General features: G+C 36.5%; 1 protein-coding gene across 3 annotated transcripts in view; it reads left to right on the top strand.

Moving 5' to 3' along the window:
• The window catches only part of FUT9 (fucosyltransferase 9), a 103,399-nt gene that overhangs the window by 37,479 nt on the left and 45,091 nt on the right, over positions 1 to 20,829 (top strand). The window contains exon 2 of one of the 3 annotated variants that reach the window (XM_062571021.1): positions 16,986 to 17,044. The exons of the other annotated variants lie outside the window; for them this stretch is intronic. Within the exon in view, the coding sequence (XP_062427005.1) occupies positions 17,005 to 17,044 (40 nt within the window). The 5' untranslated portion in view covers positions 16,986 to 17,004. The remainder of the gene's footprint in view (positions 1 to 16,985; positions 17,045 to 20,829) is intronic. 3 annotated transcript variants of the gene reach the window in all.

The following is a 20,829-nucleotide window of genomic DNA, read 5'->3' as shown; positions in this document are numbered from 1 at the left end:
GTAACAAGTCAGGCCTGAGGGGAAGCCAAGAAATGCAAACAGCAGCTTAGGAGCGTGGTCCAGCATCACAGGGCAGGGACTGATGGCCCCAATCTGGGCTGAATTGGGGGCCTGGGCCTGGGGCTGGATGAGCAAGGATAAGGACAGGGAGCCAGGAGGGCCCTTGGGGCCCAAGCAAGGAGTCACTGTGGCCCCCAGCCCACTTTGGGATGGCATGTCATGATTAAATGGTAATTGTGCAAAGCAGGAGAGTGTTCACTCAAGCTGAGGAAAACGGAGCAACACAGTTTCATGTGTATTAACCGAAATAAACAACCACATAAGAGTAAGTAAGTGAATGGCTTGTAGTAGGGAAATGGAGGAGTGATGTCAATGTAACCGCAAGGCATCTCATCGCCCATCTGGTTTCCTACTAGCTCTGCATAACAGTTGCTGAAAGGCTTCCCATATAATTTAGAAAGTTCACATGTCCCTCTCTTAAAGTCCACTAGATTTTGGTTTAATAGTTTATTCCCTAGGGAGCTGAATTATTTATTGATTTGTTAAGGAGTACAATGATCTAAATGCAAGAACTGGAGTGTATATAATTGAGATTCAATTGGAGGGACATTAACCGCTCACTAAATTTAAGTGCAGACACTCAAAATGGGCCCCAGGATTAAAAGAAATTATTTCTAAGTGTGATTCTTTCTCTGCTGAAAAGGACATTTTAAGAAGAAAGGACATAAATTTGGGTTGGGGTTTTTTTCCCCCAATTTGAGTTTTTTATGTCTTATTCTAAATTGGACAAAAGTGGTAGAACAACAGAATACACTTTTCAAATGACCCAATACTTGCCTACTTAAGACTATAAACCCGAACTGTATTCCAGAGTTACAGGTAATAAGATTCACTAGAATAGCTTTCCCAGCATGCCCCATCAGAGCAGAAGGTTTAGGAGAGTAGAATGGTGAAAGACTTTCAAAGACCCAGAGAAAAAAACAGTGAATAAGTGTGCTTTTCAGTCTGAGTATTGAGAGAGTTCAGCACATATTGCTTCCGTCAGGGAAAGAAATTTATTGTAAATGGTATGCAGTTAACCTTTAAAAGTAACTTTTCTTTAGCAGGAATGGTGTTCTATCAGCATCTTATGTTATCAGTTCTTCTGAATAACTGGGACTTTTATACTACCTCTTATAAATTAATTTCTCTAACTGATAATGGAAGCATCAGTGATGCCCAGAAGAATAAGCTATGCTCAGATTGGTTTGGTTTTTAAGTATTGTCTTCTTCTGGTATTGTAGTTTGTGACTAAACACTGAAGGTGTCTGAGGCTTTTTTAAAAGAGTGATAGATAATTTTCTCATCTATTTGCCTTCCTGAATTCTAAATTAAGTACTTTGAAGCAACTTCAGTTTTGGTCCTCTGTTCAAATTAAATATTGTCAATTGGTTGGTATCCCTCTGAATATTTTGTGAGTCGTGCGATGATGACTGTTTTGATGCTGTTTCCAAAGCCAAAGCATGTAGCCAAAGTAGTGATATGTACAGTTACTATGTGTGAGGTTCTACCTGCTGTGTGCGTTCAATTATCGGGACACAAAGCTGTTTACTTATACACTAATAGTCCACTAAGGTGAGTATTAATAAGATAGGTAGCCTGCTGACTGACTTGAACTATATGCCTTAGCACAGTTAAATGATAGGGTCTGCGAATGTACTCAGCCTCCAGTGAAGGCAGAGTCACCCCATGGAAGATGTTAAGTTTGGGCTTAGATATGCAGTGCTAAGTTTAGTTCTCTGTATTTTCATCTATTATTACATATGTATCATATGTAGAACTGAGAGCAATTTATTTTACATGGTGCCTTACGTTTCCATTGGCTTGTATGAATGATAACAGATGTTATAAAATTTTTGTGAAAAAAATGAAGTGATTCTTCCCCATGTGAGGTCGCACTTTATAACCCCATGAGCAAAAGGAAAGAAAAAATCAAGTTCAGGGAATAATGTTATTAAAAGCTTCCCTGTCTCTTAACAGATATTCCTTCTCTCTCTATCTCCCTCCTTTCTCCTTTTATCTCTCCAGTTCTACTCTTTACTTTCATTGTGCACTTATCCTCATTTTTTTTCATTTCTTTCCATATGTTGTTTTTTGTCTCTTTGCTTTTGTTCATTTTCTTTGTCTCTTTCCAGTGTATCTGATGATAAGATTTATTATCAGTGTAATTTGGACATACTCTATGAGTTTTACTGTAAGGTTGCTAGAGATACGATCTCAGAAAGGTTCATACTTTTTTGTTGTCGTTATAGTTGTTTTTGAAATACTGGTCTGTTGTTTATTTGAGGCAAACAAAATGGGAGTTATTTAGAAACTTGAAACTTGAACTTGAAACTTTAGAATTCTCACATTCTGAACCAGTAGTCTTGTGTTTGGTGTGTTCCAGTTAATGGAGATTTATTTCTGTTTTATTTGCTGTTTGTAGTGGAATGGTTGCATGTTGTAGTGCTTCTCCTTGGCTTTAGTAAAAGATAAATCCATTTTATATTCCATAGGTTATGCCTTTGTTTGACTAGTCAAAATCTGCAAATGCAGACATTCTACAACCTAAATTTTGGTTATAAAACTTACCTGAGCAGATTTACAGTCAATGTTGAGACAGGCATTATTACCAGCATTCGTCATATTTGGATATTTCTTTGGCCTGAACTATTTTATGTTTGGTTTGAGCCCCAAAATTAGATACGATGTAGAATTTAAGGAAAAACTATTTTTATCTTTTTATATAAGTAGGAAAAAAAATACAGAACAATGTACTTGTGGATGTTTTAAGATGTTCAGGTTTTTATTTTATTGTTTTATTTTATTTTATTTTTGACATTTTTAGCACACTGTTCTCTTCTCAAGCTAGATTTTAAGCTATCAGGTTTCAAGTCGATGACTGTTGTCCTCTGTCGGATAATGGCATTGTTAATTTTAAAACTAGGTTGTTAAAGGCTAATGAAAGAAAAAAATGACTTGGCATGATGTTGCATGTCAAGCATACAGCCCATTATCTTCTGATTTTAAATGAGCATGGAATTCAGCCTCAGGAACAGCCCTGAAGCAGTTTTCTGTCTGTCCCCATTTTGACCTTGGAAACTTCTACAGGCTGGAAGCTTTCCTTCTAACACTAAATTGTTTGAATTTGTTGTTCTAAGACTTCACTTCAATAAAAATATAGCTAATTAACAAATTAATAAAAATATAGATTATTGCATTAGCAATTTTTTTTTTTTCTTTTCAGAAGATCTCAGATTAAGAAGTAAATGCAATGACCATCTCAGTGCCTTGATTTGGAAGCATCAAAAATCCACTTTAAGAGCGTTAAGAGGCTTAGCAAGACATGATCCAAATTGCCTCTTTCGCTGTCATCATGCAGAATTTCTTGCATGTCAGGAGACACCCTCATTTCAGGGTAAGAATGTGAGGTGGGAGATGTGATGAGGATTGAACAACCAGAGGCCAGAGAATTAGCTGATCAGCTTTCAAAAACTGAGCCCCCTTCACTTCTTCTATCCAACATTCTCTGCACCACTTCTGCACAGTTTTAGTATGGTAATTAGAAGAAAAAAGCCTAAGTCAGTACTGTGTCTTTTACGGAGGAGTTTACTTACACTTATTGTATTCCTTTCATATAGGTAATGGGAAAACATTGAGATTTTTGCCCTATAAAACAAATTACAAAGATAAGAACACAAAATGGTTTGTAAGCTGCTAGGGACTCCTGTCATTCACCAACCTAGAAGAGCCCCTCCTTAAAAAAAAAAAAAAATCATTTTTTCTGGCCCATTCTATGGAAAATTGAATAGTTTCAAAAGAAAAGCATGACATAGCTGTGGCTAGTGAATCCTCCCAATTCCTGATGAGATACTTTAAGGAATTACCATCCTTATTTATTTGCTCCCAAATTTTTCTGCCTTAGCAGGAGACACAACAGAAGTAAATGTGTACTCTTCTCTAGGTCATGGCACCCTGTGGCCCAGCATATCATCCTAAACTGAAATCAATGACATTTACATTAAAGTTGTAGGCTGTGAACTGTGGCAACTGAGAAGCAGAACACGTTTACTTTTATAGGCTCTTCAGTGTTAGCAATAACAGCTAGTAGTAGGGCTATACGTATACAAAAACGTTCAATAACATTTTAAAAAGCCATTGCAATTTGGCTAGAACCTTGACTTTATACTGATGTAATGAAATGAAAATAAGGCACCTGTCATAGTGTATTAATACAGAGACGATCAGCATGAACAGAAAAGCTGTAGAGGATCCTTCCCAAGAACCGTGTCTTCATTAAGCAGAAGATATTAGGCACCTGGGAGCAGAATTTCCTGCAGAAAGAGGGATTTCTCATACGCACAAGTGAAAACTTGTAAAGGATAAATCATTTTCCAGTCCATCTAGCATTAAGACATGAACTATGTTACATGACGAGAGCCTCATATAGTAAGACTAGGCAAGAAGCATGCAGAAAGAAGTAGCTTTCAGACAAACTGATATCTTCTGTCATCAGTGGGTTCCCTGAAATCTTTGAGCATCTCAGCTAAACATTATTTTAGAGGACACTATTGACAATCTCTTCCATGGGCTACCATAGCACATAAGTATATTAATTTCCAAAGGTGTCAGATAAATCCTTCTGCATCTTGGCTTTCTTACACATGTCAGCCTACACAGAATGCATTTTTACTATGTTATCAGTTTCTGTGCTTCAAGTGAAATAATATAATGGCTTTATGCCATTGACCTACACCCTGTGCATCCTGTTCATGCCAGTAAAAGTATTCATTGCTGACAGTAAGCACAGTCCATAGCCATATATTTCTCTTTCTCATTTTAATGGAGTAAAATTAATATATCTGATTAAAATATCTTCACAGACTGACAGGGACAGCATTATCACTTCAGTGGAGGTTTTACTCATGTTCAAAAATTTCCTGAGGGGTTTCAGATGGTCTTTTAATTAATTTATAATAACTTGTGAGCATAAGTGACAATACACAATTATGTTATTGGGACAAAATGCCTGCATGTCATTTGAATTTTATTCAGTAATTCAACGGACCTGTTGAACTGGGATCACCTCAACATATGGCAAAAATTCAAGGAATTTCCAACATAGGATAGATGACTCAGATGGAGTTTTATACCTTACACTGCTTGTGGGGGGATGCTCAAGACATTAATCAGTTGAAACGTACTTATTACTACAGGCTTAATTTTAAAGAATGCATGTTTGCCATCTGCCTTGGTTACCTGTACACTTGAAAGATGATGCCAAAATTACCTTTGTGAATATATTAAGAGGTAGATTTTATGCCCCTCTTTAAACATAGTGAAAATGCCTGCACAATAGCATAAGTATGATTATACAAGGAAAGTAAAGAGCAAAAACTGCATAGTCCAAATTTATTTAAGAATTAGATATCTGACATGTGCATTAAAAAGGAATGAGAAAATAATTGCCACTAAATTTAATCACTATGTGGAATATGAACAAGTCAACCCAAGGTCAGCTTAAAAAGGAAAATGAATGATTTAAGCAGCCATTGCATGGGACCAGATGGCATGACTGAAAGGTTAAAAACAAGAGAGGACAGAGTTTTTCAAAGTTGTGTTAATTTGTTAATGTATGTATACAAAATCATGTAAATGAAAGGCTCACTGATTATTTACTAACTTAATTTACTAATGTACTAATTGCTGAAGGGAAAGACGATGGAAAGAATGGAGATAAAAGGCTTGAGATGCATATAGCTTTTTTCCAATTGCTATGAACAAAAGTCCATGATTTTCTTTGCATAATGTTCATAGGCATCTCCAGTTCTCTAGGCTCCCCCTATTCATTCTGCAGTGCAAAGAACAACTCACAGACTATGTATCTTCTCCTGCTATTTCCTGCTAGTCTCTTCAGAGGTATTCCCATCTGCTATCTACTTATCCTACATTTTAATAGGGATAGAAAAATGCTTGTCTAAGAAGTAGACACACATGCACAGTTTGTCTTTGTCTGTCAGGTTTCCCTTCGGTCTGTCAGTTCCCCCTGTCCTGTCCATCTCATCATCTCACATGTCTGTATTCCAGACAACAATATATTCCTTATATTCCTTGAAATCATTCTCAGCTTTGCTGCCCTCTTAAAATATGTTACTTTCCTGATACCAGGAGGAAATGCTATTTCTAATTTATCTGCTCCTTTATTTATGAACTAATTGCTTATGATTGTAAGGGAATAAAAGCCAAATGCTGGTGAGAGAAGGATGCAAGAACATTGGACCTGAAGCCTGGTGCTGATTTAAAAATCAGTACGTAAGTTGAAATATGCACTGTTTGAATAACACATGAGCAGCAGCACCTTGGTCCTTGAGTTTTTCATCAGATTAGACAATTATGTATAGGACAATAATTTTCATGGAAGAAAATCTGACAAAATTGAAGAATGGTCGTGTGGCTAGAGAAATAGCCTAGAAACCAGGAGAACAAGTTCTACTGGGTATTTCCCCATCTATAAATAGGGAGTTATAGCAACATCCTGCTCACAGAGGTAAGTAGAACAGGGATAAATACAGTTCAGAAGCTATGAGGGAGTGCAGATACTGCTGCTGAATTGTATGCGTACATCTGAGTGTGTGGGTGGAGGAGAAAGGCATATAAATAACTGTGATAGAATTTACAGAAAATGGGTTGTTCTGGAGAAAAAACTTCTGGTCAGTATTATAAGAGTGAGACTGGAGAAGTGGCTTGTTATTTACAGGGTCTTTTCCTATTATCAGTGTTCTGACACAGTTTGATAGCTCAGTTTAAGTTCTTTGCTATCAGGATGAGATTCACTTAATCTAACATTAGTTCTTTAAAAATTAGGCATCTTAACCAAGCCAGGCTCCTTCCGTAGCAATGCAGGCACTTTATGAGGACAACTAACTCTTACAAAGAGATAGAATCATCAGATGATTCATGCTGGAATGATGTGAGTAACTTTAGTCCAACTTCCTGTTACTCAGCACTTTGTCCAGTTGGACCTTGAAAACCTCCAAGGATGAAGATGGTACAGCCACTCCACCAACCTGCACCACTGCCTAACTGTCCTCAGGATGAAAAAAAAAAAAATTCTTAGATCTAATATGAACCTCTTTTGTTTTAACTTATGCCTGTTGTCTCTTATCCTCCCACTGTATACATCTGTGAAGAGCCTGGCTCCATCTTCCTGATGACCCTCTCAGTAGGTGCTGAGAGACTGCTCTTTGGCACTCCTGAAACCATCCCTTCTCCAGGCTGACCAAGCCCAGCTCCCTAAGCCTTTTCTCAAAAGGCAAGTGTTTAAGCCCCCAGAGCATCTTGATGGCCCTCAACTGGGCTGGCTCCAGATTATTGACGTCTTTCCTGTAGGGAACTCAAAACTGCACATCCTACCTAGATGTTGTCTGTCAAGTCCTGAGTACAGGAGGATAATCACTTCCCTTGATCTTCTGGCTGTGCTCCAGATATAGCCCCAGATGCAGCTGGCTGCCTTTGCTGCCAGCACACTGCTGGCTCATGTCCATCTTGTTGTCTGCCAAGACCCTCAGGGCCTTTCCTGCAGAGCTACTTGCAGAGGTGTTCCCCAGGAGTCTGTCCCCAAGCAAATATTGCTGCAAAGGGCTCTTCCTTCCCAGATGGAAGCAGGACTTGGCATTTGTTGCTGTTGAATATCAAAGATTCCTGCTGGCCCATTCCCCCAGTCTGTCTAGGGCCCTCTAGATTGGAGCCCTGCTCTAAAGTGAAATGACTGGTGCCCCTAATTTGTTGTCATTTACAAACTCGATGAGAGTGCTCTGTTGCCTCCTCCAGGTCATGAATAAAGATGGCGGGTTCCCATATAGATCCCTGTGATACTCCCTTAGATTGTGTCCTGCCATGTTTCCCTTCCAGCAAATGTCAGGGAGGTTGAAGTCCCCCATGATAAATGTGATCTAAAGACTTTCTCAAGTTGTCTAAGGAAGATTTTGTCCACTTCCAAATCTTAATTGGGTGGTCTGTAACAAACTCCCATCGTGGTGTCACCCTTACTGAACTCCCCTCTGATACTGGAGAATAAGTCCATCCCCCTCCACTGACTTTAGGAGGTTACGTAGATTACTGCTTAGAATGATTGCTTTTATACTGCTAAAATAGGATTAAATAAATCTTAATCTTGGTCTTACATAGTTCTAGAAATTTTTATTCACATTGCCCTTTGTAAATACAAGACTGCTTCCCTGAGCAATTGTTTAAACTGTATCAGCTCTGGTGTCAAGTGATAAAAGTGTGGCATTGCTTTCAAAAGGGAAGAACCTCTAACAGACTAGATGGCAATTACAGCATCAGGCATCCTGCCAGTTCTAGGTTAGCTCCTCAACACAAGTCAGCATGGCAAGAGCTAATGAAGACACAACAGCCAATTAGTTATGGGTAGAAGTTTTTTCAGGTTTGTCATTTTTGTTCCTGTTAGAACAACTGATAAAGTTCCCTTTGCCTTTAGTGTGAACTAGGTTATGACATTATAACAATTCATAGAACCCAGTGTGTCTCATTTGATTTTGAGGAGCCTGAGAACAGCAACCCAATCTGGAAATGGTAGTAAACCTCTTCTGAAAGAAGAGAGAAAGCTTCACTCAGAGAAAGGCTGCTCAAAAGTTAGAAACTAACTTCCAAGTCTAGTATACAGAAACTATCGGCCCTAATGAAATAGGACCTCTACAACACATTTGAGGAGATTATTCAGACAGAAAATTAGCCTGTTCATTTATCTGAGGAGTTGCTAAGAACATTTTAAAATGAGACCTAATTTCTAGTATTTAATAAAATAAAAACAGAATTTAAAGCATAGAACAAAGCAGTTATGTAATTTTCCTATTTCTAACAGTGTCACGTGTATCAGAGAAGATAAGCTATAATCAGAATGCCCCATTTATTAGGTGTTATGGTCCAGAAAATGTTACACAATCTTGGTATCCTCTAGCCTCTTCCCTCCTGGAAATGTCTCTACTTCCTATAGTCTGCTGAATAGTTCAGACTGGTAAAGAATCTTCTTTGCACTCGGTAACTTTCTGGTTAATACAGTATATTTACACTGAAGGCCCAAAACCTTCATATTCAGCTGACTGTGAATTCTGTTGTATTTGCCAGTCTATAGGGGCTGATTCCCTATGAACACAAACATTTGCAAAGTCCAAAATAATCTTTATAAGATCACCACAACAGATTTTAAGTTAAATTATTTGTGTATTTACAGCTAATAAAGGGATTCAAAAGGATATATTGTCTGTATATAGTAAACATCTGTAGTCCTGTTTGTTGACAGTTCCAAAGAATAGGAGTAGGCTGAAATCTAGAGAGACTCTGTTACTCAGAAGAATGATTCATGGGGCACAAAGCTTCCCTGTACAAGGAAATACTTCAGGAAAAAGCCTATTTATCAGGGAAAGATTGAGAGACTGACTATCATACAGGAGAATATGTGATAGGAGAGGCTAATGGACACCATGTTATTTATATCTGTAACAAGAACTAATGCTTATGGTTTCTAGATAGGCACATTCAAAGCGGAAATGAGAGACATGTTTCTAGCAGTGGGAGAAAATAACCATTGGGTCAATTTATGAAGGGAAGTAGTAGATTTTCTGTCCATCATACAACATTTTAAAATCAATATTGGTTTCTTTCTGAAAGATGCACTGTATTCAACCATAAATTATTGGACTTCATGTGGAAGTTATTGGGTGAAATCTTACCGCCTGTGTCACATAGCAGGTCAGACTAAATGACTGCAATGTTCTCTTCTGGCCTTAAAATCTATGAAGTGGTCAATGACTATTAGAGAACTGGAGCCATGGAAAAAAAGTAATGATTGCTAATGGCTAGATGGAAACGAAGACATCATGTGATGTGATAAGCCTATTCAGTCAATATCAGCCTACTGAGGCTTCTAATACTCGTAAAACAAAAATTAAACATGTTTATCTCCCCTAAACTTTCCTCTTCAAGCTTAATCTTTTATCATTTTTACTCTCTTGGGTAGAATGTAATAGATTCAGTTAAGGTGTCATTTTATTTCATGGGAATGGAAATAAATGCTAGAGTAGGACTGGCATTTCAACATATATAAACAATGTGTGCTTCCCTTCTTGTAGTTTGTGATTGCTGCTCTATTTTGCTAGTTCTCTGATCTGCCCCTATCCCTCTGGATTACATTTTATTTTCTTTTCTTTCTTCTTCTTTTTTTTTTTTTAATTCCATCCCCTTTAGACTAATACATCAGTAACAACTTTTTCCTATTCATAATTTAAGGAAAAGATGGCTGTAAAGAAAGATGTGTGACTGAATGAGAGCTCAGCACCTCTCACAATGAGCATGTTCAGCATGATCTCCTTTGCACTTCACACTATATTAGTAGCTTATCTGAGAAACAAATGAAAGATTTTTTTTTCCATTCATTATTCTTTGCTTTCCTAAATCTTTTGCACATCCTAGGAAACACAGAAGTAGAATTTTCTTTAAAGAATAAAATTAAGTATTAGTGTCTCATTCTGACTGAAAAACTCAGAAAGTGCACAATCTGGCCTCGTATATTATGTGCTATCTTAATTAATTTAGCTGGAAACTAGCCTTCGGGATTTCCACGCAGTCTGTGTCTAAAAGGTCACTAGAATACTAATAAATCCTCTTGTCTTCTTTAACTACTCTACATACTGTAGGCTGTTTAGTGAAAAGCGACTGAACTCCCTCTGAGACATTTACAGCAAAGTAATTTTACTCATCAGAGCTATATATCTCATGGAGTTTAAGGAAAGTACATTTTTTAAAAAGGAATATGTTCTGGATGCACTTGTGTAGAACCTTAATTTTGCTTTCATGTTGAATATAAATTTCTCCTATTGAAGTGTAGAACATGGTGACAAGATACTAGTGAAAGACAGTTTTTTTATATAAAATATCAGGATCCTGAGGGAAAGAGAGAGGGGGCCATAGGAAGGAATTTCTCATATTTTTATGCAATAACATGTTGCAACAAAGCATTAGATGGGAAGACTGCTCCTGATCATATCACATCCAGAAACTTTCTTTTGAAAATCAGAATAGCTACATGGGCTGCCCCATGCAGTTGACATCATTCTATATTTTGTGCTTCACAAAAAATATCTAAAGTAGCTGTTTAAAATGATCCTGTACTTGCACAAGAGTTTAAATTACATTCTTCTCATGCCGTAGTTGTAACAATCTCACCAAAATCATGTCAGTCTTAAAAGAGCTGACAATTCAGACAGACGATTTATAGAAGTGCAAGTGAAAGGCTACAAGTTTATTCTGTGGTATTATATCAGCAGTATGTGGATTAAGGGCTACTTGATAGCACATTTTGCTATAGTAGAAGATGATAGATCTTCTTATAAAGACTATGAAGCATTGTATGAATCTATGCTGTTACTATCTACATAGAGTGACGTCATTACACAAGGTAAGATGATGTAGTTCCTCCTCCTGGCCTCACACCAAGTGAATTCATAGAACTCCATAAAAAGCTGAATAAAATTGTTTTGTCTTTTTTTTTTTTTTTTTAATCCTAAAACCTTTTTCTGGAACTGTGTATTTCTACTTCTGAAGGACTAAGTTCAAAAAACAAGATTGCGTTATTTCATGAATTAGCCAATAGTTGCTACAAGTTTTGTTGGTAATTGCAGCTTTACTTAACATCTGTAATAATGATTTGGAAAAAAGATACATCATAGGCATTGCTATCAAGAGTATCAAGAGAAAAGGTTTAAATCTGGACCTTTTGAAACTTGATAAATTTGTAAAAAAGAACTAAGTGGATTCAGCTTGGAAGAAAATTTATATTACAGTAATCTAAGAAGACATAATCCAAGATGAGGCTACTCAGTAGAAAGGAAATACTTAGGAGGTTGTCATATCAAGAGGAATGTGTGCTCAACAATAAAAATATGGGTTACAATATGCTACTCATTTTTTAAAGCAACTTTGGATGTGTTTATGTGTCTAAAAGTGTGCAAAAGACCAAGGAGAGGACTGTGTATCACCATGAGAAGTATGAGTGATAGCATCACCTTATGTACTGCTTTCAGTCATTGGCATTTGATTATGATACTCAAAGGGGGAAACAATGTATGCATGTTTATGCATATACAGGGTAGGGTAACTATCTGTGTCACAGCACTGTACTAATATTATGAAAGGTATGTCTGCAGCTCACACTGCTGCATCAGGCAGAGATTCCTAGCTCCAACAAGTAAGCTCTAGCACGCGATGCAGGGTGGCTGCATCAGCTTAGCCAGTGCCTGAGTAATTAGCTCTGCTAAGGTGAAGAGCAGAAGTGTCTAGGGACATTCTGTACTGTTGAAAGCATAACACTAAGACTGCTACATAAAGGAAAGAGGTGAGACACATAGATGTTTGCTGACTTGCCAAAGATTTCTCTATAACTGCTGTAGAGAACAGTCTTTCTCAGTTTTGGTCAAAACAAACACCATCATTCCTTTCTCCTGCTTCATGTTCTCTGTTGCCAGTGTCTGTACTCCAGTATTCAGAAGTGACTGTACTACAGTGCCTTGAGCTGATTTTAACATGGCCTTTTCTTTTGAGAGGAAATATTTCTATTTTACTGGACTAAAAATAATAGCCCTGAAAGCAAGGAGAAGAATGGAATGCAGGACACTAAGGTTACATCAGCCATAGTAAAATAAAGACGGCGCTAGCATCACCTTACACTGTTAGTGTTAGCATGCCCCCTGCCTTGATTTTTTTTCTGTGCTGAGAAATGCCTAAGCATGGTTCAGAAGCTGGCAAAAGGCCTAGAACCAGCTCAGCTGGCAGTATTGATTGAAGCCATCCCATTTGAATAGCTAAAAGGTTAGCTCATAGACATATGTACATGAGCTATCCTCAGGCTTGGGCCTGTTTTGTGTGCTATAGGTTTAGCCTTAGATTCATTATCGTGAGCTATATCTGACTTGAACAAGATACTTGAATTGGATCTCCAGTATCTGAGCTGAACCTCCCATCCTGAGTTGTTGACCACTTAGATATAAGTCTTGTCATGATTGTGGTTTCTACCAGAGATTTCAATCCAGACTACAGTGCCCTTCCCCCAAAAAACATTTAATTGAAATTGTTACTTCTCCACTTTTGGTACTGACAAATCTTGATTTTCGTATAGAAAAACGTTGAATCCCAATCTGCTCCAAAGAGCTTCCTAATTCTTTCCAAGAGAAAAAAAAATACTGCATTTGAATTTCACGTTCTTTTTTCTCTCTGTCCATATTTACTGAGATTTTGTCTTTTACTATGTGTAGGAAGCAAGAATTTATTTTACATTATGTACCTATGTTTGAATCATACAACTACACATTTATTAGTAAATATGATTGATCAGTTGGAGCTCATATTTTCAGAAAAGAAATAAAATGCATAAGCTCTTCACTAATGCTATTTTATGGCTGAGCATTTATTCACAGCCGTAGTGCTGGGTTTTCTAAGTTGTTGCAGCTCTATCACAACCTAATTTAAGACCCAGTTTGGCAAAATCCAAAAGTACATGTTTACATGTATGGTGCATATGTACTGCTAAATATGATTCTAGTGTAACAAAAAGAGCTACTTCAGCTACTTCCATTAATGAGCTCTGTCAAAGTCAGCACTTGTTCCTCTACACATGCCTGTCGCTGAGTTAACTTCTAATGACAATACATACGTACTAGTATTAGCAATCTACAGCACTTAGAGTTACCCATCCATCCTTAACCTCTTCTGATATCTCTTTTGTTCAGATAACTCCATATTTCATCTCCTTTCCAGCAGTTGTCATTCTTAGCCTTTGGTCTCTTTTATCTACTAGTTCTTCCCTCTTGCCATACAAGACTCCACTGGACCTTGTCACTTATGACAAGTTTAAAATTGTTTGGAAATTCATGAAAATTATGCTATGTTTCCAGTTCAAGTTCTCCACTTTATAGTGAAGCCAGTCTTCAAATATGTTCCAGTCTACATGCCTCAGAACAACCCTTATACTCCTAGACTGCCAGCTAACATTGACCATAATCTTGAAGGAACACTTCATCTACTCATCTCTTCACTCATCTTTCACTTCATCACTCATCTACTTCAGGGAACTCTCTTCGTTCCTTCCTTAATTTCCTCTGAGACTTAATGATCCTTGTGGTTTGTTCTACACGTACATATTTTTCTCTATGGATCATCTCTACCAAAAAAAAAAAAAAAAATAGTACTGCTGTCTCTGAATAGGTCTACCTTCCTTCTCCAGATCCTGCCTCCATCTGTCCAAATTGAAATCTTTGCCTGTTTGAAGTGACCTTATAGATAAAAGTAGTGTATTAGGAGTCCTGGTAAATGTATATGGTTTCTCAGGAATATAAGAGGGTAAGGCAGGGTAGGGTAGGGTGGATCAGAACAAGACAGAACCATATAAAGTTTCATGTATTCACCAACTTCTGCTCATATCTCATGTGATATCTTTTGATCCAAAGATCATGGAATTTATAGGTATACAAGACTCAAGGATTCAGAAAATACCCATAAATTCTCAACTATGGACACATCCTAATACTTTACATTTAAACTCAAATCCCATGTTCATATTCAAATAATACACTTTCTAGTACCCATTCCTTGCTTTCAAATGCATGTTTTTTTTTATCGGTATACACATTTAAGAAGAATATATCTTTATCTTAGCCATACAACAGATCAGTTCAGAAGTTGCTGTTGTTAAACATATTCATTACTGTAAAATTACTAGAATTTACCCTGCTGTATTGAAGCAAATTAAGTTTTGCCTTAGACTCTCCTGGAGGCAGTTCTGTAGGGTAATTTTCTTTTCTGTGTCTGATAGTAATTGGGGGAAAGTGAGGAGAATCCAAGAGCTGAATATCAGAACAGGCCAAAGATTTCAGTGTGACTGCAATGAAATAGTAAATATTGCTTCTTAGCACATCAGTCATGGCAGAAACTTAATGCATAATAGATCCATACAAATAAGTATTCCACAACCTCAGAAGAATTGATCTCAAAGTTATATAGAAATGGAACTGTAAATTACTTTTATTTTCCTGGCAGTCACATTATTTGAAATTTCCTGGTAATGCTCCAGGAGAAAACTATGTTTGATAATTATATGTTGATACAGTTGGTTTGAATAAAAAGCTTATTTGTCCAAACATATGCAATAAAATATGATGTAAATTAATCCAGATTATCTACACTAAGAACTGTTGTCACTGCAATGGAAGAGAACATTCAGAATAGCAAAAAGAACATCCGTAGATATAGAATACATTAAAGCACACCCAGCAAGATTTAATTTTAAAGGGTGAGTGGTTTCTTTCTCTGCTGGTTACCCTTCAGCATGTTCCACTAATGTGCTTCCCTCTCCTTCCCCCCTTTCACTGTTGAAGGCTTTTTCTCCTGATGCAAAATGAAGATTGCAAGGCTTTTTGAACAGTTAAATAAGGCAATTTGGCAAGTCCAAAATCATTTCAGTTAATTCACATTATAAAGGAATCTTATTTTTCTCAAGTTAGAAGCATATATTTTGTATTGTAAGCAAATACAACCACTTTTGGAAATTTCGTCAGAAACAGAGTTTAGAAGGCATTTAGCCAACTACAGGAATTCAGTTATGATCCAAAATCAAACTCTGTCTAAACTGCAAAGATTCGATTCTGTGTCTTCTCTCTTCTCCTGCCTTTTTCAGCACACAGGTTTACTAGTGCAAAGTAATTGCAAAATGGAAATCCATTTAACTCAGCGACAGGCATGTGTAGAGGAACAAGTGCTGACTTTGACAGCACCATTCTGATATTGTAGGCTTTTACTCCAACTGAGTTGTGAGTGGTCACACAAGGTATAATACAAGGAGAATAAATATTATATAATCATTTTTGCATTATAGCATATGAATTTTAAATAAAGGGAATGAAGAAGACGACATACTATCACCGTCACACTTAATACTTATAAGCATTGAAGAATGTCTGAAGTGTCAGGTTTTGAGGCTTAAAACTATCTCTCTTTGAGAGATTCAGAGATAGGACCTAACTGGGGACAGCTCATATTTAGGAAAAACAAGGAGAGGTTCCCTATCTTTCTCTAAATGCTACCATATTGATTACTAAAAGAGGCAATGCTTTGCAATAGGGAGACCAGAAATCTGCTGCATAACAGTAATCTGTTTCATCTGAAAGTGCTTTAGAGTTGTGAAGGTTATTCTTGCAACCTCTTATGACTGGATATCCCAGATAAGTATGGATTGTAGATGTGAATAGAAGATGAAGGATCACCCCTTTATTCAACGTGCCTTAACTGAAGCCACTGAAAAATAAATTAACCTGGAGTTAAAGTGCAGCATCAGTTCAATGGCACATAGCAATAAAACAGAAAAGCTTAAATTTGAAAAATGAAGCATGTCTTTTCCAGTTGGAATTGCAAAGGTAACGTAGACAGGTGTTAACTATGTGGAAATTGAGTGAGTCACTGACATTAATATCCTAAAGTTTGGCTTATGTTCAGTCTCTTCATAGTTATTTCTGTGCTTGTTTTTGCTAAATTCAATAGGTAGGCACTTGAGAAAATTTGCACTCAATAATTAAGTGTTGAGTAAATTGCGCAGTCCTTGTGTTGTATTATGCCCAAAGCAGAGTTATAAAGGAAATAAGATTTTGGAGCTTTTGAACAAATGTAAATATGTTTTTGAGTTCTTCAACAATAGTGCTCCAATTTATAGACCTTACATACTGAAACCTTAGACTTACCCTTCATACCTCCATTCCCAGAACTCAGAAGGGCTGGGACAGGGACTGAACCTTGGCTCTGTACCTGGGATTCCCGTCATGTGCATAACTCCATCCCTATAATAGTCACGGCAAAGATAATTGCAGAATCCAAATGAATATGAAGATTCATGTTCACATTCACAGGTTCAGGATCTTGACCTGAATGAATGCATATATTGAAGACATCATATCGGCTACTTTGAGTAAGTAATATCCACTGTTTTCAATCTAGAGAATAGACAGCAAAGAAACATTAAAAAATTATAGTCTACTTTGAACCACATAAAAGAGAGTTAAGAAATGTTATATGAATAGTTTACAGGTCAGATATGGATCTATCTGCAAAGGACAGGCAATTACTAAAACACGTACATCAGAACAAAGAAATGATCACAAAAAATGTGATCAATATAAATGGTTAAAAAAATGTTCTGTATAGAATGTATCTTGAATTATGAAATGTAGCACTAGTCTAAAAAATGAAAAAAGTAATTAGAAAAATAAATGACATCATGTCATATTAATAAAGTGTGGAATTGGAGATATAATAGCATTTTATTTGAGAAATTGAGTGTGATCTTACAAATGAAGCCTTCATAGTACACTATGAGAATTTTAGTGTCTAACTTGAAGAACATGATTTGAAATATAAAAATTCTTTTCAAGCACTGATCCGTCTCCTGGAAGTATTTCCATTTTAGGACTGGAAAATTCCGTTGAAAATGTATTTGCCTACACCTACTCCAAAATGCATCAGGAGTACAATTTTAAGTGGTGATTTTCCTGTTAGTAGTGTCTATATCAAGTCACAGACAAATGTCTTTTCTTCCTATTTCCCCACTGTTTATTAGTATTGACTCTCAGTAGCATGTCTCGTGGAGAATCTCCCTCAGTCAGCAGGGCAAGACCTGTCCCTTCCTCCCCTCCCTTGGCCAAAGCACTAGATGTACTGAATGTGTCTGTGGGAAAGGGAACACGTGGAGAGACAGGGAAGCTCAGAGGGTCTGGACCATCACACAAGCAGTTACTCCTGCCAGGATATGCCACCATCAGACACCACACACAGGCACAGAATGAGAAGAAGCTGTTGAGAGTCTGGGAAAATTTATGTGTGAGGGCACACACTGATGTCTCATCTTCCTCCTCTATAAAGATGTTCATAAAATATTAATGAATGAGAAAAGATGTCTATTAGGAATTTTAAAAATGAAAGCCGAACAGCATATTCGATCAAGATCTGCTGTACAGGGCAGTTGTTTGCAAACGTCTCTGTGGAGTTACGTTGTGTTTTGCCATTCTGAGCTGCAACTTCCTTGTTATCCTGGGCATTTCATGATTAAAAAGATTTCTGCTTATGGTAATGTTATCCACACCCACTTATTTCATTTCTTTTTAAAATCAAATTAAATTCCTGCTGTGAAACTTTTGTACCATATGGCCCACGTAGCATACCTGTAAATGGCAGTACTTCTTGGTAGTACATGATTGCCACCTTATTATTCTGATTTTCTTCAGATAAAATCCCATATTCTCTTGAGAAGTTTGGCTAATGTAGTTCATCAGATCTGGGGTTTTACTTTGAACCCATAATAGCAGGATATGACCACCTATTCTGTTGAAGTGTCAGGAAAAAAAAAAGACCCATATTTTTGTGCTTTAATATCAGACTTGTAAGGAGACACTCCATGTTTTGAAATTGCAGCAAGTCCCTATATTAAAAACCACAGTTTGAGGCAGGAAGCAGGACATGGTGACTTATGCAGACAAATACATCCTATTTTCTTCTTCCTTGGTTTATTTTAATGATTTTTATTAGAAAGAATGCACATTTTCTGTAATAACTAGGTATGTCAAGTGTAACTACTCACAAAAATTTTTCCCTTCTTCTTATTCCTCAGTAAAAAATCTTTCACGTTCTTCATGTTGTGAGTAAATTTTAATCTACATTTATATTTTGCTATCCAAATATCCTCATTACTTGCAAAACATGATTCTTATTATCCTTAATTGCTTTGGAAGTACCCAACTTAAAAAAAAGAGATACTTCAATCTTTAAAGTGATAGGAAATTTATATCAGTTTATGAAAAGTGATATTTTTTGTTCATTTTAAAATGTAAGGGAGCTCACAAAGGAACTACCCACTCATGGGTAGACTAATACAGATGTTGTTTATCTCTTTTGATAAAAAGTATATATCTTTGTGTTTTAATTTTAAAACTTAAGAAGAAGCATGTTACTAATACGACTTCTGAATATACCTGGAGTGAATACTTTCATGTCTGTTTATTGTGTATAGCTTGTATTCAATTACACAATTTTGTACTAAAAATGAAAGTTAAGCAGTGTCCTCACTTGTTTACCGTTATGTTTTCATATTTTAAGGGGCTTAATTTTATAATTAGAATTTTTAGACATTCTTCCACAGACAATTTAATTTGCACTTGACTCATTCTTTCAGGAGAGTTCGTGATAATCTCTTAATTATGGAGCCTATGGTAAAAGTATGTAGCTGATAGTCAAAAAGAAGTTTAAAATTGATCAATTCTAATATTAAAATATACAGAAATGATTATTAGGGATACAACTCTGAAATTAAAAACACAGAGAAAATACAATAATAATGATGGCATAGATAAGCTGTAACTTTTTAATTATAATATGGCATTGCTTTCTTCCTATTTGTCTTGAAGAATGTCATTATAACTGTCACTCTCTATTCTTGTTTCATCATATGACTATTCCGTATAACACATCCATCAGTCTTAGGCTATGAATCTCCTGATATCTAGGCAATCCTTAGGACTCTTATCTGTTCTTGTCTTAATTCATCCACCCTCACACACTAAATTTTTCTGTATTCCTTTTTTGGGGGGATGTTGCATACTTCTGCTCCATTGCAGATTCCATCAGACCTATTCTCAAGATTAAAAAAATGTAAAGTCATGGATTGGAATAGACAGTAGGGCAATTAAATCAAAGAGGAAGGAAAAGGGAGGGGGGAGTTAGAAAATAAGTGGACGCAAAGGGTGCAGCTCAAAGGTAGGGATAATTTGAAGAATTTCCAGAAGGTACAAGCAGGAAAAGAGGCAACATACATAATAAAAGAAGACTTAAGAAGATAAAAGAAAAGTGAAATCCCAAAATGCTAATATTAATCCATATTTATTATTGGAACATTACTTCTTTACTCAGCACAGCAAAAAAAAGATAAAAATGCAAGTCCACTGTTACACCAAATTAATCCAGTCTATAAAAAATTTAGTTCTTCTACTGTCGACTTGTAATAATGGTATGTTAATTGTAGACTTTCCAGGTGCACTATGAGTGCCTTTCATGTCAAATGTAAGGTCAGTGGAAGTGAAGAGAAATGGAAAAAATTCAGATGTTCTTTGTCAGTAGCACCTAGATATAAAATTGGCAATCTTGACAAAGGTAACTATAGGATAAATTTGATGTCACTGTATTTAAAATAATTTTGTGGATGGCCAATGAAGCATAAATGTTAAATTTTGTAGTTTCTGAGCTATGTACAGTTCCTCCCTCTCACTCCCCCCACCATCTTTACTTAGACTAGGAAAGACTACCTTGCTTGCTGCATTGCTATGCTTGTTGGATTAAATAAATTAGATTCAGAATGAAGCCTAGGGAAAGTGCTGCTGTATTGTCAGTTCCCTGAGCACTATTAACTTGCTTTTTAAAATGGTTCAGTAGCATAACAAGAGTTCTGTATTGGTTGATTAAATAATACATGGAATTAATGGGATGAATCTTGTTCTGGGGTGCAATCAATTACAAAGTATGCAGTTTTCTGCTCCCTGCTAAGACAGGGTTTGGTTTTTGGTTTTTGGGGTTTTTTATTTTATATAAATTATATAGGCAAGTCAGAAAGAGTAATGGGAATTCCATAGGTAGCTCACTTTACCATGACTCTAAAATGAAGGCAAATTGTTAGGTGCTACTGTTATATGACATCAGTGAGCCATTACC

This window comes from Rhea pennata, chromosome 3 (genome assembly GCF_028389875.1).
Source record: "Rhea pennata isolate bPtePen1 chromosome 3, bPtePen1.pri, whole genome shotgun sequence".
NCBI classification, from domain to species: Eukaryota; Metazoa; Chordata; class Aves; order Rheiformes; family Rheidae; genus Rhea; species Rhea pennata.
The sequence above is the reverse complement of the archived record's forward strand: the minus strand, read 5'-3'. Positions and strand labels throughout refer to the sequence as shown.